Source organism: Aureobasidium namibiae (genome assembly GCF_000721765.1).
Source record: "Aureobasidium namibiae CBS 147.97 unplaced genomic scaffold scaffold_34, whole genome shotgun sequence".
NCBI lineage: Eukaryota > Fungi > Ascomycota > Dothideomycetes > Dothideales > Saccotheciaceae > Aureobasidium > Aureobasidium namibiae.
Genome location: NW_013581175.1, coordinates 903 through 28,753, shown reverse-complemented (window position 1 = coordinate 28,753; position 27,851 = coordinate 903). Strand labels below are relative to the sequence as shown.

Sequence of the window (27,851 nt, the reverse complement as noted above, 5' to 3'; positions counted from 1 at the left end):
ATCTGGACAATGGCCATCCAGCTGCGAGGCTCCACTTACTGGATGCGGTAATCTTGAGGTGGACAACGCAGGTGGATAGTGGTTGGGTAAGGTATCTAGCAAGAACGTGAAGTAATGTACAGACTGAAGTTCAATCGAAGCTTCCAGCCGGAGGCAACGGCTTCATGATAGGCTTGGCAAAGTGGAGATGTCTTGGTTTGCGTGATTCAGACCAAGATGTGTCGCCCTACTTGGCAGGAGCTTATGTAGCCGAGATAAGCTCCAGCAAACGATACAATCCAGACCCTTACGGCCGGGAGCTTCTAAGCCTTTGCAAGCTTTAGCCGAAAGATCGAGCTAGATCCATCGCTCCAAGTGGGTGCACCGGCCAAGCCCAATGCTGAGAATATTGTCGATCCTCAAAAGCACGCTACCGTATCCAAAACTCTGACCAATAATGAAATAACGAGCTCGGGTGGAGACTTGATCCAGTCGTGCCTGATTGTTAGGTTTTCGTTCAAATTGGTCATTCGAGTAGTCCTTGTCTTATCTCGGTCTTCCAGACAGAAACCGCTGTTCAGTCTGTTAGGTCTTCATCCTTCGAGCAGGTTCTACTCGCGAAGTCTTTCCTCCCACCTCCCCTGCTTGTTCCATCTGCCATCATCGTGGCCATGACCCGACTTGCATTCTATGGTGCCCTGGTAGCATTAGGCATATTGTTACCACGCGCCGCTGCTGATGTCGACCCCATTGTCATCAAAGGCTCTAAATTTTTCTATCAGAGCAACGATACTCAGTTGTGAGTTGCACTTATGTTGCAAAATTCATCTCACCATTCTTCTGACAAGCACAAGTTTCATTCGGGGCATTGCTTATCAAGCCGACCTGACGAACGACGACATTGCCACGCCATCGAACACTTCGTATGTCGACCCACTCGCCGATGCAGACAGATGCAAACGCGACATTCCATACCTTAGACAGCTGAACACGAATGTCATACGAGTGTATGCTGTGGATCCAGCACAGAATCATGACTCCTGCATGAGCCAATTAGCAGACGCTGGCATCTATGTGCTGTCTGACTTGGCCGACCCTATCGATTCCATCGACCGAGACTCCCCTGAATGGACAGTAGATCTACTGTCCCGCTATACAAGTGTGATTGATGCTCTTCATGGCTACAACAATATACTTGGCTTTTTCGCCGGCAACGAGGTTTCCCACCTGGCCAATAATACTGCAGCCAGTGCATATGTCAAGGCCGCGGTTCGTGATTCGAAGGCCTACATCAAGTCGTCTAACTACCGTAGTATTGGAGTCGGATACGCTACGAATGACGACCCCGAGATACGCACGAACTTGGCAGACTACTTCAATTGCGGTGCAAATGCTAGCGAATCTATCGACTTCTGGGGTTACAACGTCTACTCATGGTGCGGTGACTCATCCTACGTACAATCGGGTTATCAGAACCGTACGATACAATTCAGCAACTACTCAGTCCCTTCGTTTTTCTCAGAATATGGCTGCAACAAAGTACAGCCTCGTACGTTTTCGGAAGTGGACGCGATCTACGGACCCAACATGACTCAAGTCTGGTCAGGCGGGATCGTCTACATGTACTTTGAAGAAGCGAACGACTACGGGTTGGTCGATGTTTCAGGTGACAATGTCAGCACTCGCCCAGCCTTCTCATACCTCTCAAATCGAATGCAAAGCGCGACACCGACAGGCGTCCTAAAAGCTTCCTACGCCCCTACGAACAGTCCACAGGCTTGCCCGACGGTCAACAGCAACTGGCAGGCAGATGCTTCCCCACTACCTCCTACACCAAACACCGATCGTTGCCAGTGCAAACTGAGCAGCTTATCATGCATCCCGAAGCGCTCGCTCGGAACCACTCAGATGGGAGAACTTTTTGGAACGGTCTGCGGATTGTCCTCGAGTGCGTGTAATGGCATCTCTCACAATGCTACCACCGGCAAATATGGTGCGTACAGCATGTGCAACTCAACAGTCCAACTTGCGGTAGCTCTAGATGCATATTACAGACAGCAAGACTCTCGCTCCAGTGCTTGCAGCTTCGATGGTATGGCTGTCTTGCAGAAGCCTAGTGGTACCTGTTCGTCAGGGCCCACGGGGACTTTAGCTGCATCTATCTCAGCATCTGCTTCGAAGTCAAAGAGCATTGGATCTAGTCACGCGATGCATCACTATAACCAGGAATCTTGTTTGGTCTTTGTGTGGTGCATTACTCTGAGCTTTGGGACCCTATTAGCGCTCGGGGTGCTGTGATTACGAAATCTTGGAAAGCGGTTGTCCTGCCTTCCTATATACTTTGTCCATAATGAGTGTATGCAAGCGTCTGATTTGCTCGCTGAGTGAGGTGGTGATGATCTGCTTTGTAGCTCACTTACTTACGTTATGAGGGAGTGATGATACACCTCACGACTCACTTGTCGAGCTGGTCAGCTGTCAGGGTGACACTGACTATACCACTCGTCAGTTAGCTCACCTGGCAGCCCGGTACGAGACAGAAGGTCCACTGTCCGTCCCAGACGCTTCCGGCCGATGTACTCTGTAGGATCGGACGAGTTAGAGATGACATAGATGCCAGTGTCGGCCATCCAAATCAAACAAGAGTCATGATCCTGCTTGAGATCCGTAGCGTACACTCGTGTGACGTTTGTGTTCAGCTGCCTAAGATACGGAATGTCGCGTCTACACCTGTTCGGATCCGCAAGCGAGTCGACGTATGAAGAATTGGACGGCATGCCAATCCCCTCATTCGTGTGGTCGGCTTGATGCGTGCTACTGCGTATGGAAATCGTGCTTGTTGCAGTGTTTGAAGCATCTTGACATATGGCAGTGAGTTACAGATAAGTACTATTGCTTCGATAAAAGGATTCAGCTTCTCTGTTGACAATATGAGCAGCGATGTACTGGGAGACTGTTCCCAGTATAAACAAGACGCTATATAACGAAAGTCGCGTCATGCTGCTAATGGGCAGCATTGAAAATGTCTGTGAGGCAGTGAACAAGTCGGAAGCTGACAGATCTAGTGCAAAGCGTAGGAGATCCAAAGCATGCTAGACTAGCTACCTATCACTCCTTCATCTGATCCGGTCAGCGGAATGCAGACTGTGGGCACAAGTAGTGCAGAAGGTGAATCTGAGGCCTAAACATTGATTGACCTCTCCCTGATCTCTTACACAGAGTTCGATAGAACAAAGCCAATAACCGAGCTCAATTTCGGGCGGACGATCAGCAGCTTGCCCCTGATCACCCTGTATCTGAAGAACGATATTTATGTTTACCGATGGCCATAACTCATGCAGCACCCGACTCGGAGGATGTAGCATATCCGTCTTGGGAAACGCTCGTACGGACCATCTCCGGCCGTAAGCACGATTGCCATGTCGAGATAACAATCGGCTAAAGTTATTTGCCGAGGCACATAGGCTGCGTATCGGGATCAAGCGCCTGCCAAGTCTGTGGGGCTGCAACAGAGTGTGATGGACTTATACCTCAATTGAACACCAAACTGCTTGTTCACTCAATATCCTCGGATACAAGACTCGACTACTACACGTATACACATGAATCCAAGGGTGCAAGAAGAATTCTCTCAAGTTATTCCTATCTAACCCGACATCCAGTACTTCCCATGAGCCACGCTTAGGAAACACACGTCATTAAGTAGAATAAGATCCCAAAACCCTTTGCATGGACGTCTCGCAGCAGCGTTAGAGTGTGTATCAACATCTGTAGCCAGGGAGTCCGTTGCGACTCGAAGCCAGATATCCCTAAGGCGGCTGACATCCTTACTCGTCCTAATTATATTGGTAGTATGCTCCTAGAGAATTGAGGTCAGCATTATTCATTATATCTTGGTCATTCGTTAACAGTATCATTGCTGCAAGAGCATACGGCATAATTGATGCCACAGTCTGGATCTTCGCTAGAACGAAGGAGGATTAGCTTAGTTTAGAGGGTCAAGGATGAGAAGCCTTACAATGGGATACATCCGCTATCTCCGCGCTCGTGCAGAGGCATTCCGATCGTAGCCCCGAATGCAAAAGGCATGGATGCTAAGATCATGGTAAAGAATTTCATAATGACGACCCGGGGTGAGGAAGTTATTAATGAGTGCTGTCGGTGTTCTAAACTTAGGAGTGATTGATATGATTTCGAATCTTCATGGCCGTCTACGGCCTTTTTATACCCTATTATTCGAGTTGGAAGGTGTTCCGATCATTAATGAGGCCCGATAATAGGACTTTGCCTGCCGCATGACCGTAGATCCTGATTAGCTATCATAATCCAGCGGTTAGTCAAGAATATCGTCGGATTTAAGTTCTCTACGAAGGATTATGGCTTACTTAACACCGTGGCGCGTGATAATCAGGACAATCTTTCAATAGTTTATCAAACTATATTACTACGTTGCAAGGTCTCACCTGATTAAAACCTTATCAAAGTTCCACTACCGTAGAGCGCATTTCTGTATCGCAGTTAGCACATATCATGCTTCGACTGACTGATGCTGGCTCTTGTATGTGCAGCTGTCTACTTTAATATGCTCGCTATGGCACTATAGCTACTAGCTACTACCTTTTTCGCTTAATCGAGAGGTCATACTTGCCCATATTCATTCCGACCCCGCATGGACATTGATTGGGTCGATAGGTCATGATTGAACACAGCGAATCCTTCGCCAATCCTTCGAGCTCTGGCCATCATTGCTTTTTAAGCAGATTAGCCCTCTAGTCTGAACTTATATTGTTAGCGCGATAGATAGTGGATCCGCAAAGGGTAACCCGGCGATGCATATCGAGTTGATTGATGAGACAAAGCTGCGGATTTGTTGCAGAGACCAATAGGAGAGCACAACGACTTTTTGGAGGACGTGGTGAATAGGATCTGCGGTCACGAGCCTTCGGCCGTACAGTAGCTAGGATCATGAGGTAGAGTTTCCTCCTACCCAATGCATCTTCGTGCACTGCCTCGGTCTCTCAAGCCAGACGAAGACACCTATCTCAGGTGTCACTGAAGTGATCTGAAGCACAAGCACCTACTAACTACGTAAGGACGATTCTCCAACATCGTGCCGCTGTGCTCTCACTCAACGTACCATAGTTTGTAAATCCACGGTAGCTCATTATATGGAGGACTAAACGACGTCTGTAGACCACCTGACCGGTTGCTCCTTAAGAGTGATACACAGCTTTAAGCAGATATCGTGTTGGGTTGCGAGCTCTGTGATTCTAAGATACCATGGGAAAGGAGTGATGGCATTTAGGCGAGTTTATTCGTGCTACATCCCTGGTCAGTGCTTTTGATCATTTTCTGTACTCCGGAGGCTCAGAGTAAGCTACGTGAACACAGGATATGTAGTCAACGATGCCATCGGATGCGTGGTCTTCTGAGTTGTGGCTTTTTTGTAGATTGGTACTCGCAACCTAGTTGAGTGCATCGCGATTCGAACTAAACGATCCCTCTTCATCACATTCGTCTGAAGTCCGGTGGTATGAAATGGCTACATTGATCGTCGCTGTAAGATTGTCCTTTAAGCAACTGCATTATGTCTTCCTCGAACCACTGCTTGTTACCCTCGTCGAAGACCTCGACAAGCTTGATTTGATTATGGTAACACTCTTGGGCGTTGAGCTTGGTAGGGTGTTGCTAGTTGAGGTTCTGCTAGAGGTCTGTGATGATCCACTAGATTTCGTGCTTAACGGCACACTCGACCGATTGGGAGAAGTCAACAAGGATGATGAAGTCCGCGTGATGGTCGAACTGCTGGAAGGACTGGATGTAATGGTGATTATCCGGGTAATGGTGACCGGACCAGTTGGCTTGCTAGTCGAGCGCACCGTGGAAGTGATTGTGATATCGGTCTCTGTGAAAGTCCAGGTGAAGGTCAGAATATTGTTTGTGCCTGTCCAGTTCATGGGCATACAAGAGTGAGCCGTCGACGACATTGAAGGATAGGTATACGCTGGTGTTGACGTGATGGTTAGCGGTCCCTCTGTGGTTGTGGTGCTTCGCTTCTGCAGTGCCGCGGCTTCCCTAGATTTGGATCGAAGAGCAACAGCCGCGCGACTGGCTTCTTCCGCCCGCTCGCGCTCAGCTTTTTCTTGCTCGTTCTCGGCTGCACATTGATCATCTCTTCTGTCGAGCAGACCATGGCCCCTGCATGCGATTTTGGACCCATATGCGGACACAATCGCTCTCTCGACACAGCCATCCTTGATGAAGAATGGGAGGTTGAAGGCTGCCTTTGGAAGAGAACCTCCACTAGCCGGCGTCCAAGTCCAACCTGTGAGGGCTCCGCAACCTTTCTCCTCATGATGGAGTGCTGAGCCTTTATCAGAAGCCCAATTTGCGATGTTGTAAACTTTAAAGCTCCAACCCCACCCCTCGTCCCTGGTACCAGTCAGTTCTATAGTTTGGCCTAATAGTCACTTCCAGGATCACCTACCAGAAGTCACAAGAAGCCTGAGCTTGCGGTGTCACCGTCACAACCTCTGTCGTAGTCGTAGTGGTTGGTTCAATCGAGGATGTGATGAGTATAGTTGATGTCACAATTGAGGGTGGTGGGGTGGCTGTTATTGTCGTAGTGGAGTAGACAATACCAGTCACTGTAGACACACGCATAGAAGAGCTGCTTGTGCTCGTTATCACGGTGGATACTGACTTTTGGTTGGCACTTGAACTGGTGATAGATGTGGATCTTCCCCGAGTCGACGTCACTGTTGGCTTTGCGGCCGTCAAGGACCCGACGCTCGTACTGCTGGCTATTGTAGACGCTGGACCTGTGCTGAAAGCTCCAGCAGAACAAGCAAGCTCAGAGGACGATTCATCGTTAGTGTCAGAGGTATTGCAGCCGACCACGTTTCTGCAAGTCGTAGAGCACGTCTGTGTAGCAGTAGTCGAAGGGCCAGTCGACACTATGCAATGCGTACTACAAGAAGAATAAGTAGAGGTTTCGCAATCCTGGTCACTTGGATCCGGCACTGGAGCTAGCGGGTCCTGTGGATCCCACCAATTATAATCTGGCAGTCCATGACAATCGAGCCAGCAAGGATCGCAAGAATCGATGTTATTGTCGCAGTGATGACCGCACCCTAAGGGGTGGGTACAGATTGGATTTGGTGGTCCAAAAGTATGCGTGATCGCTGGGAAGTGTGTGTCATGAGATCTTGTTAGTGTCGGTTCCGACCCCGAGAACGTCGATGGTGATGTAGGGGAAGTCGAAAGACCAGAAGTTGAGGGGCTAATCTTTGTAGACTGCGTTATCAATGACCCAGAAGCGGTAGGTATAGCGCTTCCTGGCCATGGAGGAGGATAAAAAGTACGTGTGTGTGGGGGGTGCGTCGTGCCGCCAATGTTGTTGATGTCTGTGATCACAAAGGGTGAGGGTACAATACTCGGCGTTGGGTAGAAGACAGTCTGGTTGCCAGTGACAGTTACATCATACACGGATATGATAGAGGTCGTGATAGCAGGAATTGTGATGACAGTGGTTTTCAAGCTGCTAAGGTAACTCGTTAAGCCTAATGCAGAAGAAAGGTATCCAACTTCCATGGATGTAGTTAGAAGCGGGAAGTTGAATGTCGTCAGGGTGCCAAGAGTAAGAGGTGGCAGAACGTAGGTACATGGAGGGACGCATTGTACGGTGACCGAAGAAGGAGGTGTACTATAGATGATCGGATCGATAGTGACATAGCCTAAGCCGTCACCCGCAGCTTAACCGATACCTTCGCCGCCTATGGATAATGCGAGCCACGCCGCGATCTTACTGGTATACCCATCCTTAGTCGTTGTGTTGAAGAAGACTAGGTCAGGTCCACCGCGTGGAGAGAGAACTTGAGTATTTCCCCTAGCGCGCGTTAGCAATTCCCTCCCGTGCTAAGCAAGTGTTAAGAAACATACTTAGTAAATATGTTATAGATCCATAGCCCGGATGCGAAGTTGGTCTCAATCATAGACAGTTGACAATTGTCCTCTAATGCGCAACTAAGCTAGTTGTTCTAGAAGAAGGAGTAAAAGCCGGCTAAGTAGATAAAGACATCGCTCGATTCGATCACTCGTAGTGCCTATGCCGTCCGACACGAGTCGTCTACACAATTGTCGAAGGTAGGATCTGACAAGAACTGCCTAATTTTGTACGGTGACAAGGCATTTGGACCGGGCTGGTAGTATGGTGTCTCCGTCTGCATGTGTCCGAGGTAGATGGTAGAAGCATTGGTGAGCTAGTACTGATAGAGCTGAGAGTGTTCACTCGCGGTGCCATACAGCCAAGTAGGACCTTGTGACTCGATCAGAACACCACGACCTGTGTATACCGAGATGTCTGTGAACACGTTAAACGGAATGCCTTCTTGAGTCTCGGAAGCAGTAGCGTTTTGGGCATTGTCAAGGTCGTGATCGGCCGTCTAAACCCAAACGTTCTCGAAGTAGCCGGATGACCTGCTGGTTATGTGAAACAAGAGGGATGCTGCCATGCATGAAGTCTTGACGGAGCCACTCCCTATAGGGCAGTCCGAAAGCTGAAGATTGGATCCGGCAGCACCACCTACACGGAAGTGACTATCCCACATTGCGGCTAGATAATGTCGACATGGGCTTCCCTAGAATGGGTCCGAAACGGTATTAAGACACTTACCGCTTCCTTAACTACTCTCGTGAACATTCCACTCCATTAGTATTCACCTAGCAGTTGGGCCTTCGACAGTGAAGAGCATGTCGGAGATCTCAATGACTCCAGAGTCTCCTGTGTTACCTACCTGTACCATAACCTTAGGATTGCTGGCTTCCTGGAAGTACGAGCCTGTACCCATGATCTGACTCCATCCCGAGCCTATGATCTTAAGTCTAATCAGACAAGAACGATCGTATTCGCGGAAGGGTGGATCCAAGCGGCTACAGTCCCTCTGAAACCTTCCATATAAGACGAATGATCCGCGTGGTCAGGAGAACGAGGTAGGTCCTAGATTGCCACATCTTGAAGAATGTTTTTCCATTTGTTACTAATCCTCCTGGAAACAGCTGTGGTTAGAGCTGTTATGTACGCTGTGACCTGCGACGAGTTTCCTGACGTTTGCAACCACAGATGCTACTCGATCTACGTCGCTGGCTTCCCAGCTACAGTCACATACGACAAACCAACCATGGCGTTGAAGACAACGCGACGCAAACAAGTTGGCGCCATTCCTGACCCGTGCTGTATGCCCAACTTCGCACCCACAGGCTGCAAAGATGAGAACGGCAATCTGGTCGCTTGCTTCAGTCCAGACGAATATCTTTACGCATCGACAGCCGAAGGTGGCTCTAGAGGCCTTGTACGTTGTACTGGAGAATGGGAAAACATCGAGGAAGGTCGCCGCTGGTACTCTGTGCTAAGAACAGGGGTTAGCCAAGGCGGATGCTCCTACCAAAATGGTTGTCAGGTTACTCTTGCTTTCAGTTTCGTTGGACCAGGCTCGTAAGTGTCTCTGTATTGTTGCAGGCATATTAGTTACTGATACCTCAAAGACCCTTCTGCACCACGCATATTGGTCCAAATGATGGATATGAGTGGTCGAAAGCTAGCGGATCATGGATGCTAGGCAGACGGGGTAGGTTTATGGAAGCAGATGAGTGTGTCGCTATCATGCTAACATGCTTAGACGATGATGGCGTGTCGCGTTTGATTCCTCATATGCCAGACCCCTCGAAGTATATCACCCCTGAGCTTCGGCGTGAGTTTCTGCTAGACAATGGCCAACGTATTCTCGTTGGATCGAACGATAGGGGAAGAAGCTGGGACAACGAGCTTGTAATCATGGGAAACAGTACCGCTCGCGTGGTTCGAGAGCTTCATGGAGATGAAAAAGCTTGCCGTGGAGGCCGGAGAATTTCCTCTAAGGCGGAGATATGTTCTCCTGGTCGAACCCAACTTCCGACAATCCACGCTCGCTTTCATGCGCCTGTACAAATTCGATTTTTTGCACTTCTGTCCTCAATACGCCATCGATGGTCTTTGCAGCCCTCTCCTTATCCTCGAGTGTTGTCGTGTGTCCAGCGCCCCATAACGAAAGATGAGTTCCGAGAAGCTCAAAAGTGATGCGAACAGATGAAGATTCACCCAAATCTTGCTCTTCTGGTTCGCCGACAAGTAACATTGTGCCATCGACAAGAGATCTTGCGTCAACGATGGCAAAAGTGTCATACTCAACCCCGCTGCAACCATCCTTCTTTGACAGTCTCTGCAAGATAAGTGAGCACTCGTAAGGATTCTTGTCAGCAAATGGGGCAGAGTATGAATCTGTGTTCCTCCCAATCTCGTCAGGACTCGAGTAGATGCGCTCCAGATCGTCCACGAAAACGAAGTCCGCAACGCCCATTGAATTTCAGAAATCCTCACTAGATTGTAGGATCTGATCTTTCAACTATGAAAGGTCAGGCTAGTTGCTTGTCAAGTGGATCAAAGCTATGTCAAGTTACCTGAGCGCTAAGAGGCACAGCGCAGCAGATGGACCACATTGTTAACGATACAGAGGGTTGCCGTCGTAGGGTGCTCGTAGAAGAGCTAGCTAGCAGTACCGCCTGTTGCAGAGCAAGACCTTAAGCTGAGAACAAAGGGAACAGTGATGACTGGAGAAACAGAAATCTTGTCAGAGGGAGCGAGGAATAAAGAGGAAAAGAAAGCGGAAGGCTTCAGATGCCTTATAAGTGCGTCGCTTGTAAGTCTTGGCATTTCTCTGCAAAACTTCCCCGCACACCTGACTAGGTGCGCGACGCTGAATTTCATAAGCGCTAAACGTGTGAAAAGGACTAGCGCGACGAACATCCCGCGATTATTAGCCGTCAAGCTTTACACTAAAGACGCTACTGACCGCGCGCCGTTAAAGGCTATCTTAACTCGCTCAGCGTAGACTAGTAAGCCGTAATCATTAAAGCAGTCTATAAAGTAGAGCCCACTCTTGCTGTTTTTTCTAATCCGCCTTCTTCGATCATCAAGATCTATCTCTATGCTTAAAGTACTATCTTGGAATGTTTGCCATTTGCTGCGCAATGTTACTTAGCGCTAAGGTACTTTACAACCGAGTCTCTTAGAATATGCACTAAAATTTATGTAGGCTAAGGACAATATTCTGCGATCGAACCAGGACGGCTGCGGTGATGTTACAGAAACAGAGATCGTTTTTGTGGATGACACAATTGGAGCTCATACTTGTCCAAGCAGAATCGGACATGATCTCGATTCTCGAAAGGCCCCTTTCGCAGGCAAAGACCCATACGACTGCAGATCTCTCCTTCAAGCAGTTTGCAAAGAGACTAGCTTAGCGCACATCGACTTCGATCGATTTGCAGTAATAGATGAGAGATCCCTAAGGGACGATACACTACTACTTGTCGTAGAGCCTAAAGAGGAAGACAGGGGCCAGTCAAGATGTATCCGAGCCATCTCCAACCTAGTTGGATCGCGCCTTCAATTATATGCTTCAAAGCAGGTCAACTTACTGAGAGACCAGGAGAGAGCCCGAACGACCCAAGATGGGGTGCTTAGGCTGGAATCGTCAAATTTCCGGCTGCATGTTCCAGATCCGACAGAGTCCGTAAGCCCAGAATTCCGTCGTGAAATTCTTCTGGACAATGGCCAACGTATTCTCTCAGGATCAAGCGATCCAAACAAGAACTGGGACAATGAAATTGTTTTTTTCGGAGGAGGAAGAGCTCCTGCCCGCGTGGTTCGAGAGCTTTTTGGGGATGAGAAAAGCGAGCCATTTAGGCCAAGCAAGCGGACCATGATCGATTAAGTGATCCTTTCATCGCTGGCAATCGACCTAGCTAATAGGACACTTAGGTGACGACCTTTAATGGAGATGTTCTTGATTAGTGCTGTCGGTATCTGAACATAGGAATGATTGATATGATTTTGAAACTTCGTGGCCGTCTACGGCCTTTATATACCTTGTCAATCAAGTTCGAATGTCTTCGAATCATAAACGGGGCGCGATAGTTGGGCTTTGCCTGCCGCATGACCGTCGATCCTGATCAGCTACCATAGTCTCGCGGCTGGTCCAAGACCTCGTTGAATTTGAGTTCTACACGATGGATCATGGCTTGCTTGACGCTATGGCTCGTGACAGTATCAGGACGGTTTTTCGATAGTTACCGAACTATATTACTATGTTCCTAGTTCTTACGTGAACAGAGCCATATCAGAAGTTCACTCCCGTAGAGCGCATTCCTACGCAAAAGGTGACGAAGTCTTCTGGGTTAGCATGATAGTCCAATGCTCTAAGACCGAGCGCTGCAAGTCCTTGTCGGCATATCGAACGGCAGTTAGCCCGCAGATCCTGGGTATGATAGTACGAATAAACTCGTCTGCGTTGCGGGTGTAGTCGTGAGACAACTTCACCTCGAATGCATAGGATTTCTTGCGGTGTAGATGAGGAAGATCATATTTGTCGGCGACCATGAACCTATCAGCTAGCAATGCTAGGGACCTATTGTCAGAGGGAAACACAGGATAGCTGGGTGCGTCGTCGTGAACGTACATTGATTGTACTATTTTACGAATCATCTCGGGGTCATTTGCACCTCCCAAGATTGGATACCTACAACACCTAGCTTGCTGTTCCATGTGTGCTAACGATTTGGCTGTGTTGCTGCGTCCTTCGGTCTGGAGTGGTTAAAATCCTACGATGCGGTGCTAATTGATGCTGACTTTCCGGAATGCGTCCTTTTCGCGCATCGTTATCTATGGTGACTCTCTGGTAATTTGACTATATATGCTGTCTTCGATTCCTAACGAATGTCCGGCTTAGTTGGCTTTGACGGCTTCCTCGGTGTTGGCTTCTTTGGCGTATGCTGCTTCGTCCTTTCGTTTCTCTTTGCCGCTGCCGAATGCGGTGTCTAATGTTTGCCTAATGCTGTCATCTTGGGCTAACTGACAGTGGATCGCTGGATATACTTCTCGCCATGCGGCCAATCTAATGCGTGCACCCATGCCGTGTTGTGTTACTTCTTGCAATAACTGACGGCATCTGTCTATGCTGTACACTCCATCTAGGTTGCTAGGCGTGAATACTGGCTTTCGGGGTGTGTCATCTTCTGCACTCTCCTATTCCTTAACGAAAACTTTGCTATTATTGTCGCTGTCGGTGTCGTGATTGGGGTTGTCGCTATCGTGGTCTTAGTCATCGCTCGCGTCCTCTATGTGTAACTTGGCGTCGCTCGCTCTTCCTTAGCCTCGATCTCGTCCTAATATTTGTCTTCCTGGTCTCGCCATTCCATTGCTCCTTAGGCTTTAGAACCCAAATAAACGCTCGGTACTCTTTCTGGTAAAATACTATATTCTGCAACGCCCTAACGAATGGCTGGACTAACCATGAATAATACACGACCAATTCTAACACCTCCTTTAGCGCGTATCTATGGATAACTTTGACCCTAGTCTTGTTATATGATGTGACGAATGACACCAATCCGTTGTTAACAAACACTCCTTAGTACCCGCAGTCATCTACACCGTTCTCGTATGCTACGGTAACACCTTCCGTACCACGGGCGGGGGCACTAGCCGTCAAATGGACTAAAACGAACAACTATTCTTTAAACTTCTCGACCGCCTTAAAATATTTGCCAATGCCGGCTTCGTTCCATGGAATGGCAGTGTCGCTATCGTCAGCTTTGCTAACGGTTAATGCATCCGTCGTACGTACGAATTGCTTAATTAACTTGTCGTCGTCCATCACCTAGTCTAACAACCAATTCTTACTATCTACACTCCACTTGTTAATGGTACACTCTAAAAAATTGAATTTGTCTGACCCCGTATCGCTTGGATTGTCTTTAATGTCGTCTATGTTCAACTTGGGCAATTGGCTTCCTAATCCTAATAGTGGTCGGCCGTAGTGGTCTATGTCTAACATGATCACCTTTTATAACAATCGGATCCTTATGCTATTATATAACCCTTACACGGTGGATCTTAAATCTGCTAATTAGGATAATGCCTCGCTAACGGTGATCTCGTTCCCCTACCATTCGACACTGCCTAGTGCGTTAGTGGTGTATCTAATGCGTATACCCGACGTTCTAATATGCGACATCCGATCTATTAGCGTAGGCTTATAATCCTTATTAGCTAACATTATGAACTTGTTACTTATCTCCTAGACCTGATTAAAAATGCTCGGTACGGCCTACCTAGCTTAGGCTTCGCTTATTAACTCTACTCTCATTAATCGTTTCACTATAGGATTTCTATTGTCGTATGCCTTATAAACGACCATAGATCGCGAAACGGTGTTAATAGCGGATAATATCGGCGTGTATGTCGTAGCTAGCTTCTATCCCTTATTCCGTTCGTTAATGGCTAATACTATTAATACGCTAATAATGCCATTAGTGTACTCGCTATCTCTAATGTCGTAGTCTAACATGGCTAACTAAAATGCTATGCACGCGTACTCGATTTACTTCGCTATGTCTTCCTACTATGTGTTAGTAGGCGTATCTTCTAACACCTAGTTACGGCATAATTGCTTTAAAAACAATAACGCGTCGGTCTAGGCCTCTGTTAACACGTGCTATAGTCGGATTTCTCTATGTTAGGTACGCCACAAAAAACACGATACTATAATCCACTACTCGCTATACTTACGAATCGTCTTTATACTATAGTTGCTTTTAAACTTCCTCTCGGGTCTAGTGCTACTAGCATGCTTTTAGTTAATTAAAAATAATGCGGCCCTTCCGACGACGTGCTGCTTATAACACTATAACGATCGTCTAATTAATCGCTTTATGCCTACGCACGCCCGTTATAACCCGAAATCGCTATTAGGCAAATGGTCGTCCTCTTACTATAGCCTAGTTTGCCTAGACTAGCGTCTTAACAATGCTTTAATTAGGGTTATATCCATAATCATTCGTTCCTAGTCCTAGCTATGTAAAACTGTCGCATAATTTAACGCTCTAATAAACGGGTTAGTTATAAATCGGCTATTATCGTCCTAGATGGTGTCGCGGTTTGCTACTCTCTCTTCTACTTTAGCTACTAACTTTGCTTACATCGTTATATAAACTCTTTCCTTCTATATGCTTTAGCTAGTCGGTATTAACTAGACCGGATGTGCTGGTTTAACTATAAAATACTTTTGCTACGCTTACTATGGAAAAAACACTTAACATACTTAACCCTCGACCTATAAACGATTAGGTGTCTACTTAGACTTCTTCTACATATTACCTCCTCGCTTTTGCTAATTTACCTAATCGTATGCGCGCTAATAATGATCTTACATGCCTTTAATCGTACGGCATATGTATCCGCATTTACCGTTAGATTTATTGCCTAACACGTAACGCAATCCGTTATGGTATAATGGGAATCCGGTTACTAGTAGTGAATCTGGCGCTAGGTATATAACCTCTGTCTTATCTTATGCGACGTCTTACACGTTTTCCTTTACGTATCGCGCGATTTTCCGGCGCTTAGGGGCCTCTACTGTTTCGGCGTGCTTGTAACGTAAATGGCCCTTAATACGCGATGGGTTAATTACGTCGTGACACCGGATGCACTATATAATCTTATACTTGGCTTATATAACGAATAACTCGTAGAAACGCTACTCTATGCTTACATTTAGTCGATCTATAGTGATAACAATATGACTCCCCTCGCGGTACTAATATGCCTTAAAAATGTCTAAACCATGTAACTCTAGGTGGACGCGACGCGTGTTTGGTACGCGTATAGATAGGGTTTGGCTTACCTTTAGACCCTTAACTAGGGTTATATGGCGCTTTCCCTAGGCGGAATGCTATCTAGACGTCGCCCACTCCACGAACATTAACTATCTTACTACGTATGGCTCTCCCTTTCTACATGCTTTTTACTAAAACTAAATATACTAAATTACGCATCAAAATTCGTTTTCTTAATCTGTGATTTTTTCGACTCGAATTAATGGTAGTATAAGCAAACGAATCGACATCAAAATCTCAAACGAATCGACTCTTACGCAAAATTGCTTGGCATGGATTTGTATAGCACTTTCAAACGAATCGACTCGATTAAAAACGACACCTTACAACTTATTGTGAGGATATACGAATTTGAAGCAGCCGAATCGAAGAACTACACGAGGAGACGTCGTTGCAACGGTCGCGACTGCGATGGACAGCGACGCCAGCTATGGGGATGCGGGGGAAGCTTTAAGCTTCGGCCTTGGCACCCTAACGGGCGTAGGTATGGCCAAAAAGACGAGGGCAGTACGAAGAGGCTCGAAAAGGATGAGGGAGGAAACAGAGGCGGACGAAATCCGAGTTAGAGACCCAGCTGTGTTCAACAGCGCGGGCAGGATCAGCAACGCAGAGCTACTGCGAGCAATCGTGAATGAGTTCAACAAGGCCCAGGCCGAGCAGGACGCAAAATACAACGTCGCAATCCAGGAAATCAAGAACGCACACATCAACCAGATTAGAGACATCACCCAGAAAATCAACGAAAAACACCACGAAGAAACCGACAAAGCTAACAAAAAACACCATGAAGAAACCGAGAAAATCAACAAAAGACACCAAGATGAAATCAAGAAAATCACCGAAAAACACCAGAATGAACACCAGAAATTCTCGAAACAGGTTCAAGAGCTCCAGAAGCAGTTGGAGGAGAGCAAGATCAGAGAAATAAGAGAGGCAATGCAGAGGATGGAGGAACAGCTAACTCAGTTGTCGATCGCCGGATCAGGCAGCCCTACTACCGTAACCACTAATCCAGCATCGCCCCAGCCGCGCCAGACGTGGTCTCAGGTCGCAAGTCAGAAGGGACCAAGCCCTCAACACTCGGCGAGGACAGAGCTTCTGTCGGATTCGGAGGCGAGCCACAACGCCCAGCCCCTAGCCAACGAGGGACAGACTATAGAAATCGACATCTCTAGGGCCCGAGGAGACAAGGACGACCTAAACAAGGTAAAGGATAAATGGATCAAGGCCCTCCAGGGAAACCCTAACACCGAGGACGTCGAGGTTGAGTTCCTCCGTGAGATCTACACCAACAAGTTAGAACTCTGCCTGGCAACAGTCGAACAAGCTCAGCGCACTCGCGATAACCCTAGATGGATTGAAAAAGCTATGCCAGGAGCCCGCATCCGCGGGGAAGCCTGGTTTCCCATCAAAGTCGACGGCATCTCGAAGAGTGTCGTCCTAGACCCCTCGGGAGGACCGAAGAACCCAAAGCCAGAAGTCGTTATAAACTTCGCAGCGGACAACAGTCAAGACAACATCGACTGCACAGCCATGAAGGCCGTCTGGATCAGCAGACCATCCGACAAGGTCAACGGCTCGATGATCGTATGGCTCAAGAAGAGAGAGGCAGCTGCGTATCTCCTAAGAAAGATGACGGTCATCTTCGGACCTACAGCTGGATTCGCGGCCCCCTACCAGGCAAAGGAGAACAACGACCCGTGCTTTAACTGCAACAGCTACGGTCACTACCAGTTTAAGTGTACCAAACCCGCCAAGTGTGGCCACTGCTCAGGAGACCACCAGAGCAGAGACTGCATGAACAAGAACAATCCAAAGTGCCCGGCGTGCAACGGACCCCATTCTATCATGGATAGAAGGTGCGTAGCCAATCCGAGACACAAGGAGATAAGACAACATGTATCCGACACGAAAACGGAGGCGACTCAGTCCCCCATCAGATGTTAGGACACCAGATAAGCATCTTACAGGCGAACGTAGGGGCTAGGCCAGGCCCAACCATAAGCATTTTCAACGACGATAGCACGGCAACGTTCGACGCCATGTGCATCTCGGAACCCTACATATTTGCTCACCCTAGGACAGGGGAACCCACGGTTAACCAGCATAGTGGGTGGACGACGATTACACCGAAAATACACAACCAGGAGGCCAGCTCGGTACGCTTTTCATTCCGAGCAGCAATCTGGGTGTCAGACAGAATAAAGCACCAAGAAGTGGAGACTACGTCGCCAGACGTAGCGGCGGTGACGATGCAGGCGGAAGGAGCGGTGCTATTGCTTATATCGATCTACGTCCCATATAAGAGACCGCGGGAAGAGATCGACCTACAGGAGCGTATAGCCTGCGCCCAAGACATTATACAGAAAATCCGGGAGAAAACAGACAACGCCCTCCACGTATACGTCGGGGGCGACTTTAACCGTCATAGCAATGTATGGGGAGGGAAGGAAGTAGCGCCGGATAGAAGGAAGGACGACTGGCCTATCTTACAATTTATGGTCGAGGAGGAACTAGATTTCTATGCTTCCGAGAGGCACGGTTACCTTCTCGCACTACAACGGCCTACACCCGACCACCATTGACCTCGTCCTAGTGTCGCCAGGGCTACAGGCGGCGATGATCCAGTGCAAAACTTCTAATATAGACCACGGAGGCGACCACAGGGTCATAGAAGCCCGCTTCCGGATGACCTGGAGGACGAGGGCTACCAGGAGGCAACGGAGGGCTTATGACAAAGCAGATTGGGTGGACATTTGCAAGGCAGCTAGTCTCCTACCTCGACCTCAGCAGATCCAGACGAAGGAACAGCTTAACGACGAGGCCGGGAGGTTTGTCAAAGCAATCAGCCAGATAGTTGCGGACAAGATCCCATACGCTAAACCCCATCCAAACGCAAAGAGGTGGTGGACGCCATCTCTCACGGCACTCCGGCTTACACTTTCAGCTCTACGGAACCAAGAGACAGAGCGGAGAAGGAGAGACCTAGACTGCAAGGACTTACGCCGACAGATCCAAGCAGTTCGGAAAGACTACCTCTCACAAATAGCAGGTCAGAAGGCTGCCCACTAGAGGGAGTTCGTAGACAGTCCGGACAACGTGTGGAAGACGAACAGGTACACCCACATGGATCCAGGATCTCGGGGTGTTCCCACGCTACAAGGAACCCAAGGGCTAGTCGACGACGACGAAGGAAAAGCAATAGCACTCCTCCGAGCCTTTTTCCCACCACAACCGGAACCCGAAGCCGAAGGGGAGATCCTAGAAGGCGTAGAGGCTCCTTTATCCACTAGGACGCATGTAGAGATCACAGAGAGCGAAGTCCGCGCTGCGATCTTTCGATCCAGTCCGAAAAAGGCACCAGGCCCGGATGACATCCCGTTCCTCGTTTGGCAAAAGGTATGGGAAGAGGCAAAGGGTAGCATAATGGCCCTGTATAGGGCATCATTACGTCTAAGCCACCTTCCGGACAGCTGGAGGACTGCGAGGATAGTCCCTTTACGAAAACCTGGAAAACCCGACTACACAGTACCGAAGGCCTTCCGGCCTATCTCCCTACTGGCTACGATTAGCAAAGGCCTTGAGGCGGTGGTCGCGAACAGACTCGCCTACCTTGCAGAGAGACACAACCTTCTTCCGGATAACCATTTCGGAGCTAGGAAGAAGAGGTCGTACGAACAAGCGATCAACGTCCTCGTAGAACGCGTATACGAGGCCTAGAGAAACAGGAAGGTCGTATCTCTAGTGACCTTCGACGTCTAAGGGGCATTTAACGGGGTTAACCCGAGAGTGCTCGAAACAAGGCTCGAACATAGAGGAATACCCGAGATCCTAAGCAGCTGGGTTGGGGACTTCTACAGAGAAAGGACGGCCACGGTCGCCCTCGAAGCGTTCGAAAGCGAAAGGCAGTCGATCGTCTAAGCTGGCATTCCATAGGGGTCACCGCTGTCCCCTATACTATATATCTTCTATAACGCCAATCTTATAGGGCAACCTATCGACAAGACACAGGGAGCCCTAGGGTTTGTTGACGACTACTCCCCGTGGGTCGTAGGGGATAACGTAGACGAGAATATCTAGACCCTCCAAACCACGGTCATCACAAAAACGGAGAGATGGGCGAGAGAGAGCGGAGCGACATTCGAACCGTTAAAGACCGGCCTTATCCACTTCACCCGAAGAGTAGAAGAGGGCCGGCAAAACGGACCGGATCTTCAGTTCTAAGGACAAGGCATCAAATCGAGCGAGCACATCAAGCTGTTAGGGGTCACCCTAGACAGCAAGATGAAGTTCCATTAGCATGTGGCAAGGATGACAGCTAAAGCTATAAAGCAGTGCCTTGCTATCAAACGACTACGTGGAGTCAGGCCTAAACAAGTCAGACAGCTGTACAACGCGACGGTCACCCCAATCATGGACTACTGCGCTTCGGCCTGGTACGGGCCTGGAAAATGGGGAACAACCTCACTGCTCCGCGATATGGAGAAGGTTCAGCGTATCGGAGCCTAGGCGATAATACTCTCTTTTAGGGCCACAGCTCTAGCAGTAGCCCAAGCCGAAGCGGGCATCGAGACTACAGTCGACCGACTATAGAGGAAGGTTGCGAATCACCTGGTTGGGAGCCTCACGGTGCCAAACACGAACCCTTTGTTCGACTACCTAACTAGACTCTTCACCCAGGGCAAGAGCTTCCCGTCTCCGCTAGCTATCACTACGCGGAAGTTCGGCCCGGATCTAGGCCTAACAGCCGAGAGCCTAATGGAGACCGTAGAGCCAGTCCTTTAAGAACCCTAGACAGAGGGCATCCCCGGGTGCCTAGTTAAGGGACTCAGAGACGAGGCGAAGGTTGTTATCCGACAGCTACGGTCGAAAGCAGGCAAGGAAGAGAGACGTACATTCTACACCGACGCTGCATAGAAGGGCGGCGAAAGTGGCATTACGGTAGTGCAAGGGAACACCGGGAAGATCATCACCCGAAAGCGACTTCCGAGATGGGCAGCTAGCGACTCGACAGTGGCAGAACTCATAGCCATCGAAGCAGCGCTAGCACACTAAGCAAAGAAAAGACGACGCCCGACGAATACGACTATTGCGACGGACAGCAAACAAGCCATCCGCCACATTATAGAGGGCACAAGCCTACACGGACAATGCGTGGTACGGTACATCCGTAGGCACATCGATGCTCTCCAGGCCCAGGAAGGGGCGACGGTCACCCTACAGTGGGTACCAGCCTATAAGGGATGGTACGGCAATAAGTAGGCAGACAAGCAGGCAAAAAAGGCACTAGATGAGGAACAAGGAGAGGTGGAGGGTGCTGCTACGCAACCCTCGAGTCCCACTAACCCCCTAACCTCCTCGGACCTCCGGATATCTACTAACCTTCCTACACCTACTAACACCCTAACGCCTCCAGACGCGCGTAACCGTAGCATGGTAAAGTCGAGGATATATCAGCAACGCTACATAGGAGTCACGAGAAAGATGGCCTTAAGGGTGGCTAAGAAGACACTTCAAAAGAAGCTAGACGAGACCTAGAAGCAGGCCAGGAGTACGAGACCTCGAGACACGCTACATTCCGGATTATACACGTGGAAGCTAGACGGAGCTCTCCTAGGTTCCCATATAACGACAGTGTATAACGCACTGTTAGCGGAAGAAGCGTCGATACTAGCCCAATGCCGTATAGGGCACTCCCGACTGAAGAGTGACCTATACCGGATGAAGCTAGTAGACTTAGCAGGGTGCGAATGCGGAGCCACGCGAGAAACGATCAAGTATGTCATATACGAATGCCCCCTCCTACGCGAAGACCGTCAAATTGCTATCGAGGCAGTGGGACACAGGTGGAGGGACCTCTCTTATATACTCGGGGGGTGGAATCCCTAGGAAGACCCGAGAACTGGGCAACTAGTCGACGGACCGAAGGAAAAGTGGAAGGCGAACCTCCCGGCGGTGAAGGCGGTCCTCCACTTCCTTTACAAGTCCGGCAGGTTTGCATGGCAGACGAGAGCTGTCGAGTAAGGGGAAGTTAGAATGGAATAAAGACAGGTAGGGATTAAGAAGGAAGAACCAATAGGAGACGGCTTATAGGTTTGCCGTAGAACCAAGTAGCCTGATCAATTAAATCAATCAATCAATCAATCAATCTATTGTTAGCGAGGCTCCGGGTAGCGGAAGATGCAAAGTGCCAGTGCGGGATGGAGGACGAAACGGTAGCGCACGTTCTGCTAAGATGTCCTCGGTGGGCAGAGATAAGACCAGCGATGAAGGAGGCGGCAGGGAGAAGGTGGGGAGATCTCTCATACCTGCTAGGAGGCTATAGCAAGAAGAGAGAGCTACGTACGGGGAAGTTAGCGGATGGCCCGATGGAGAAATGGGCGCCAAATTTGGAAATGGTGAAGATAACGATCCAGTTCCTTTAACAGACAACTAGGATGGGGGCTACGTCACTATAAGGACAGAGCGAGGAAGGGCAGGGATAGAGGAGTTTTGAATTTTCCTTTTTCTTTTTTACCAGATCGAACTTGAGATTAAGCAACGGCCGCAGTGGTTAAGCAACGTTTAGGATAGCTCATACAGACGACAAGACTGTGAATAGCTTACAAGAATCAACCAACCAACCAACCAACCTCATGTATTAGGGATTGACGACAGTTTGAAATTCGCTGCTACACTCTTAAGCGCAAGTGACACAGGCTACATAGATAGGAAGGATCGCTTTCACTTCCCTCAACTTCACAGACGGAAAACGCTCCCAATTATCAAGAAGCGAGGCAGTCTTGTTACACAGCAACGGATTGAGCTCTAAAGCCTCCTTAAATAGAAGCAAATCAACGCAGTTATATTCGAATTAGGATTGATTACAAAGGCCATTCGGTATAGTTAAGGAAGACAGGTTTTGACGAATTGATAGGTATCCACTCTCTAGGCAGGGATGACATTAACTCAACAGACGTAGCATCACACTGGATGCCGTTGTAGAGAGACGGGGAATTTGTGCCCACCAATTGTGGGCTCATCCATTTTTCGAGCGAAGTCGTTGAAGTGATAAGCTTGCGTGTACTCCACATCTTCCATTCTGTGTAACACTCGATTGAGGGAGCAATGCCTAGCTCTAACACACGCTGGTCCAGTCTCGCTTTATAGTGTCTATTAGAGCTCTCTTCGGCCTCAGCTAGAACAGCCAAGTCGGGCACTGCATCTGCTATAAGCACGTCAAAGAGATCCGTGTAGTTGGCAACGATACACGATCGGAGAATCTGAGGCACCATCGTAGGCTGTCGGCGAGCGAGCTCAAGGTATGTAGATGGCGCTGCGATCGTTGGGTACCAGATAAGGTATGGCAGGTCTATCGGGCTAGTCTCCGGGGTGATGGTTGCCAGCACGTTGTTCATGATGAGACGGGCATTTACGGCCATGACTAGGTATTTCGAGCTTGGTTGCTGTTGGGACCACCAGAGCGCGAACTGTGTATTGTGATAAATTCCGTGCACGCAGCATTCGATTTCGTTGAGAATCCTCTCAGGCCTCCGAAGACGGGCATAACGATCGATATCACCATAGTATGCGGCCATAAGGATGAGCAGATCTTTCTCTACTGTTGGAAGGTGGAGTGGTAGAGGCATGGAGAGCAAGCTGGTGACGTCGAAGCGAAACTCCTTATCAGATTGAAAGTCGTCGATGCTCATATCCTCGGTGATGTTGAAGTCGTTTTCGAAGTAACCCTGACTCCCAAACCCTAGGTGCTCCTCTTCATTATAAGGATCAGCTGTCGTGAACTTTTGCTTACTGTCCAGAGACCAGCAAACAGCCGTGTCTCCATTGAGACAGGTCTTTTCAGGGTTTTCCAAGTTGACTAAGCGAAGGTAGTCATTCATGACGTTGTATTGGGCGGGCTCAGCCATGACATGATCGAAGATGTCCAGATTTCCACACTCTCGCGCCTCTTCGGCGATGTGAGCGTCAGGGAGGATGGCGAGCTCGCGATATAGGCTTGTGTAGCCAGCGACGGCACAGGCTCGGCCGACATGGTATCTCATGTGTGGATAGCAGGCGACCAGTTGGCGATAGGTCGACTCGGAAGCAGTTTGGGGATGCCAGATGCAGTAGGGCACCTCATTGGGGTTCTGGATATCTGGCACGACATTGCTCATGATCCTTCGTGCGTTGAGCGCGCGAGTGAAAAGCGGGTCAAGCCCGTACAACTCTTCTGCGAAGCCAGGATGATATCGAATCCCACGGACGACGCAGAGACGGACAAGGGGTAGGCCCAAGGCCATAGGCACCCGTTGTCCGTGGATAGCCGCGAGACAGTCCTCCTTGTCGTACTTTTGGACCAAGAGTCGGTCCATGGTCGATGGCGTTGTCGGTCGTGGCATGTTGCAATGGAAGTCGGAAAGGAATGAGATTGGCGGGATGGAAGAAATAGTTTAGATTTTCAGTGGGGATATTTCCCAGTGTGTCTGGAACGATCTGCTCCTTGGCATGCAGGTGGCGTTGCAATTTCGCGCAGCGCCTCGTCTGAAGGTGACTGGATATTGCAATTTCGCGCAGCGCCTCGTCTGAAGGTGACGTTGCAATTTAGCCTATCGCGTAGCCTGCAATCTCGCCTGCAATCCCGCCGTGGACTCGGACAGAGCGACGGAGAGGACGAATGACTGAGGGTCCTCGTATTACATAGTCGAGCTCTCGTTCTATATAATTTGCATGCAGCCCACAAAGAAACACTCGTTCAAGTTGGGGGCTATTTATAGCCACTATGAAGCTTTTACTCCTATTGACAGCTGCTATTTATGCTACTCACGTCTCTGCTTTCGGAGATGTTGGACCCTATGAAAGAGCGTTCTTCTATTACGCATACCAAGCCGACGCCGCTGCCGCAAAGGATGGAATACCCACAAACATATCTCCCGGATGTGGTACTTGGAGCAAGAAAGGGAAGGGCCACATTTGTTCCTTCAACGAATTCAACAAATACATCTCCGATCCTGATAACGAGGACCTTAAAAGCAACTGGGATGTCACAAAAGTGGACTTGCCTGACCCTGACACAATTGCAAGAACCATGACCGACGAGATCAGGGGCGGAGCTCTTAGTAGCACGTACAACTGTAATAATGTACGTGATCATTTAGCTTAGTTGGTCTATCGAAGCGCTAACAAGCCTCATGAAGATCTGGTCTGACATCGGCCGCAACAACGTTGCTCAAACATTCGTAAAAGTTGGCCAATTCTTAAGTGGAAAACTCGATTCTCTAGAAGAAGGCCCTATAAAGGATTTTCTGAAGCTTAATGCTTACGCTACGATCACGTCGGTGGCTAGGATACGCAAGGAGAGAATGATACAAGGGATGACCGAGGACCTACGACCTTAAGGCGTTAACGTTCAAATGAGGTCAGTTCCCTTATATAAAGGTGCACCCGATGACAACACTGTCCTTACACTTGATGGTTAAGAGACGTTAAGAGAGTCGCAACCTTTAACAAGGCAGGATGTTATAACTCTTATTAAGGCGTGGACAGAGAATTATAGACAGAAGACTACTTATGTTGCAAACATAGAATCAGTAGCTTAAGCGGTTAAGAGTTTGCATTATTCTTATATTTAGTTATAGATATATTGTATTATCAGATTTATTAAGATTATTAAGCTTTTTCTCTTATTTAATAGACTAATTTATAATATATTATAAAATTGTGTCTTGGCAGGGTCGGACGTCTCGCTTCGGCAGTCGGTTAGGTTAACCTCAGTTACTATAGGTAGGCAAACCACCTTTGTTTAAAGATATAAGGTTGTTTCTGCCGTACCGAGGTACACTGCGGAAGTAATATCGAACTATGTTTATAGCACGGCCATACGGCGGGACAGAGTACTTAGTATAAGTCTCCTATCTAGACAAAGAGCGGCATAGTTCTTAGTATTTATATATGGATACGAAGTGGATTGTCGTTCTATGCTTCTAGAGCTTTCGCAATTTCCACCTTAGCTAGACGAGGCGTAGAGCTTATTCTCTAGTGTAGAAGTCGTAAGAATTTGCTACCCCCGTCTTTAAACTTAATAGCTCTAAGCTCTTAATTCTAGCTAATTAACCATTATACATCGAATTTAGCACGTTATATAGCTCTTATCACTCCGAATTTAAGCGGTATAGCTTAAGGTAGTTGCTTATTAGTTAATGCTAGATTTCTAGTAGTATTAACCTATATAATAGGCATTGTTCTAAGGCTAATTCTAAGCTCGCGACATGCTTCTAAACGACTATAAGAAGGATCTTATATAGGCCATGTTTTACGACAACTACGACGTTAATACTGTCTTAAAAGTCGTGCCCTATACGCCTTATAGTACGCTCTATCGTATGTAGAAGAATATAGATCTCTTTAGGTAGGTTCGGAAGCCTTCCTTAGCTATTAAGCGCATAGGAGCGCTACGTAAGATTACGCCACTAATGCGTAAATATCTTATTAATCTACTCTCTAGAAAGAACGACCTATAGTAGGAAGAGTTAGTCTTCGAATTATAGTGTTAATTCGACGTTATAGTTAATAGGTTAACTATCTTAAGACTCTTAAAGAAAGAAGAGCTATCTAATAAGGTTAATATACGTATTATAAGTGTTACGATCCTGCTAATAACAGGGTCGCACAGCCTGCTCTGTTGTTCTCCGCACCTTAGCATAATAGAGCACCTTACATAAAAACGCTATATGCTCTACTCTACTCTACTACTCTACTTTATAAGAGCACTATAGAGCATATAGAGCAACGTACATACACTCATTATCTATTAGGTATATAGGTAGGTAGGTCTTTACTAGGAAGTCCTACGTTTAACTTAATTAGTTATTCTAATAGTCCCTTTAGTATATACTACTACCCACACCTACTTTACCACGCTTAACACTCCGCTTTACGAGTCTAACCCCGTAACTAGTTATTCTCCCTAGAATAGTTGGCCATAACAACTTTAAACGCCCTTAGAATGAGTTAATTAAGTAGTACCCTAAGAGGTATACCTAGCGATGTCGGTGGAACCCGTACCACTAACCGCGACGATAGTAAGGTCGCTAAACCCGATCTCTACTACGGAGACCGCTAAGGCCTTAACGACTAGCTTAACTAGATGGATCTCTACTTTATCTTCACCCCTATAGAAGAACGTAAGAAGACCATCTTCGCTAGCACCTACCTCCGAGGAAGAGCCTAGCACTAGATGAAACCGATACTTTAGAAGTTCCTTAATGACTAAGAGGACACTAACGGAATTATAATGAGCTTCGTTAAGTTTAAGAAGGAGATACGCCGCATCTTTAGCATCTCTAACAAAGACAAAGTTGCTATACGCCTTATTTAGCATATCCGTTAACACACTTTAGCATCCGACTATGCCGCCAAGTTCTAGGAGTATGCCTAAGTTACCGATTAGGACGACTCCGCCCTAATGACTATATATCGACGTGGTCTAGAGGAGAATGTTAAAGACGAACTTATAAGAACCGGCGAGAAGATCGAGAACCTCGACGAACTTATCTATATAACTATTAAAATCGACGACAACCTCTATAAACGCGCTATAGAAAGACGTTACGACGTTGCCCCTCGTGGCAAGTCTAGCTATGTTCTATACCGTAGTAATAACAATAACTTTAAAGGAAAGAAGTTTAACCGCAATAACTAGTACTAGGATCCTTACGGACCTATGCTAATGGAACTAGACGTTACCGAAGGTCGCCGATCTTAGAGTAAGAAGCAGTTTAAAGGGAAGAGTTAGATGACTTACTATGCATATAACTAGAAAGGTCACATGGTAAGGGATTGTCGTTTAAAGAATAAGGTGCCTCGAAGACAATTTAACATGACGTAGAAGAAGCTAACCGGAACCTACGGTCTAGACCACCATAAGATACTTAGCTAGACAGACTGCTATAATGACGTATGTCTAGTCCATTACGACGCTAAGATGGGATCTAAGTGGGTTCCCCCTACACCTATAGGCCAGGGTAGAGGTGGTTATAACGAGATTAATGTCATTACCAGAATAGAAGATCTTAAGGAAGGAGAAGTCGAAGAAGATAATGTCGAAAGCGATCCCGAGGAGG

The 27,851-nt window shown here is 47.9% G+C and overlaps 8 protein-coding genes across 8 annotated transcripts; 5 read left to right on the top strand and 3 right to left on the bottom strand.

The window, feature by feature from the left end:
- Positions 1 to 650: 650 nt before the first annotated feature.
- On the top strand, positions 651 to 2,592 carry M436DRAFT_86611 (uncharacterized protein; the record flags this gene model as incomplete). Its single annotated transcript, XM_013566927.1, has 3 exons — positions 651 to 778; positions 834 to 2,104; positions 2,489 to 2,592. The coding sequence occupies 3 exons, from the start codon at positions 651 to 653 to the stop codon at positions 2,590 to 2,592; spliced, it is 1,503 nt and encodes a 500-aa protein (XP_013422381.1).
- Positions 2,593 to 3,876: 1,284 nt separating this feature from the next.
- M436DRAFT_58982 (uncharacterized protein) lies at positions 3,877 to 4,098 on the bottom strand (the record flags this gene model as incomplete). Its single annotated transcript, XM_013566922.1, has 2 exons — positions 3,877 to 3,943; positions 3,998 to 4,098. 2 exons carry the CDS (start codon positions 4,096 to 4,098, stop codon positions 3,877 to 3,879), a joined length of 168 nt encoding a protein of 55 aa, XP_013422376.1.
- Positions 4,099 to 5,487: 1,389 nt separating this feature from the next.
- On the bottom strand, positions 5,488 to 6,642 carry M436DRAFT_86610 (uncharacterized protein; the record flags this gene model as incomplete). The annotated part of the gene is made up of 3 exons (XM_013566926.1): positions 5,488 to 5,667; positions 5,727 to 6,411; positions 6,467 to 6,642. 3 exons carry the CDS (start codon positions 6,640 to 6,642, stop codon positions 5,488 to 5,490), a joined length of 1,041 nt encoding a protein of 346 aa, XP_013422380.1.
- A 2,357-nt stretch (positions 6,643 to 8,999) lies between these two features.
- On the top strand, positions 9,000 to 11,789 carry M436DRAFT_68356 (uncharacterized protein; the record flags this gene model as incomplete). The annotated part of the gene is made up of 6 exons (XM_013566925.1): positions 9,000 to 9,472; positions 9,523 to 9,605; positions 9,657 to 9,728; positions 9,823 to 10,041; positions 10,585 to 10,712; positions 11,109 to 11,789. 6 exons carry the CDS (start codon positions 9,000 to 9,002, stop codon positions 11,787 to 11,789), a joined length of 1,656 nt encoding a protein of 551 aa, XP_013422379.1.
- Positions 11,790 to 16,278: 4,489 nt separating this feature from the next.
- Positions 16,279 to 18,055, top strand: M436DRAFT_86608 (uncharacterized protein; the record flags this gene model as incomplete). The annotated part of the gene is made up of 2 exons (XM_013566924.1): positions 16,279 to 17,649; positions 17,861 to 18,055. 2 exons carry the CDS (start codon positions 16,279 to 16,281, stop codon positions 18,053 to 18,055), a joined length of 1,566 nt encoding a protein of 521 aa, XP_013422378.1.
- Positions 18,056 to 21,893: 3,838 nt separating this feature from the next.
- Positions 21,894 to 22,175, top strand: M436DRAFT_58956 (uncharacterized protein; the record flags this gene model as incomplete). Its single annotated transcript, XM_013566918.1, has 1 exon — positions 21,894 to 22,175. A coding segment is annotated over one exon (282 nt), but the record flags the coding sequence as incomplete, so codon positions are not given.
- A 438-nt stretch (positions 22,176 to 22,613) lies between these two features.
- On the bottom strand, positions 22,614 to 24,131 carry M436DRAFT_58968 (uncharacterized protein; the record flags this gene model as incomplete). Its single annotated transcript, XM_013566920.1, has 1 exon — positions 22,614 to 24,131. One exon carries the CDS (start codon positions 24,129 to 24,131, stop codon positions 22,614 to 22,616), a length of 1,518 nt encoding a protein of 505 aa, XP_013422374.1.
- Positions 24,132 to 24,511: 380 nt separating this feature from the next.
- M436DRAFT_68353 (uncharacterized protein) lies at positions 24,512 to 25,127 on the top strand (the record flags this gene model as incomplete). The annotated part of the gene is made up of 2 exons (XM_013566923.1): positions 24,512 to 24,855; positions 24,893 to 25,127. 2 exons carry the CDS (start codon positions 24,512 to 24,514, stop codon positions 25,125 to 25,127), a joined length of 579 nt encoding a protein of 192 aa, XP_013422377.1.
- Positions 25,128 to 27,851: the final 2,724 nt, after the last annotated feature.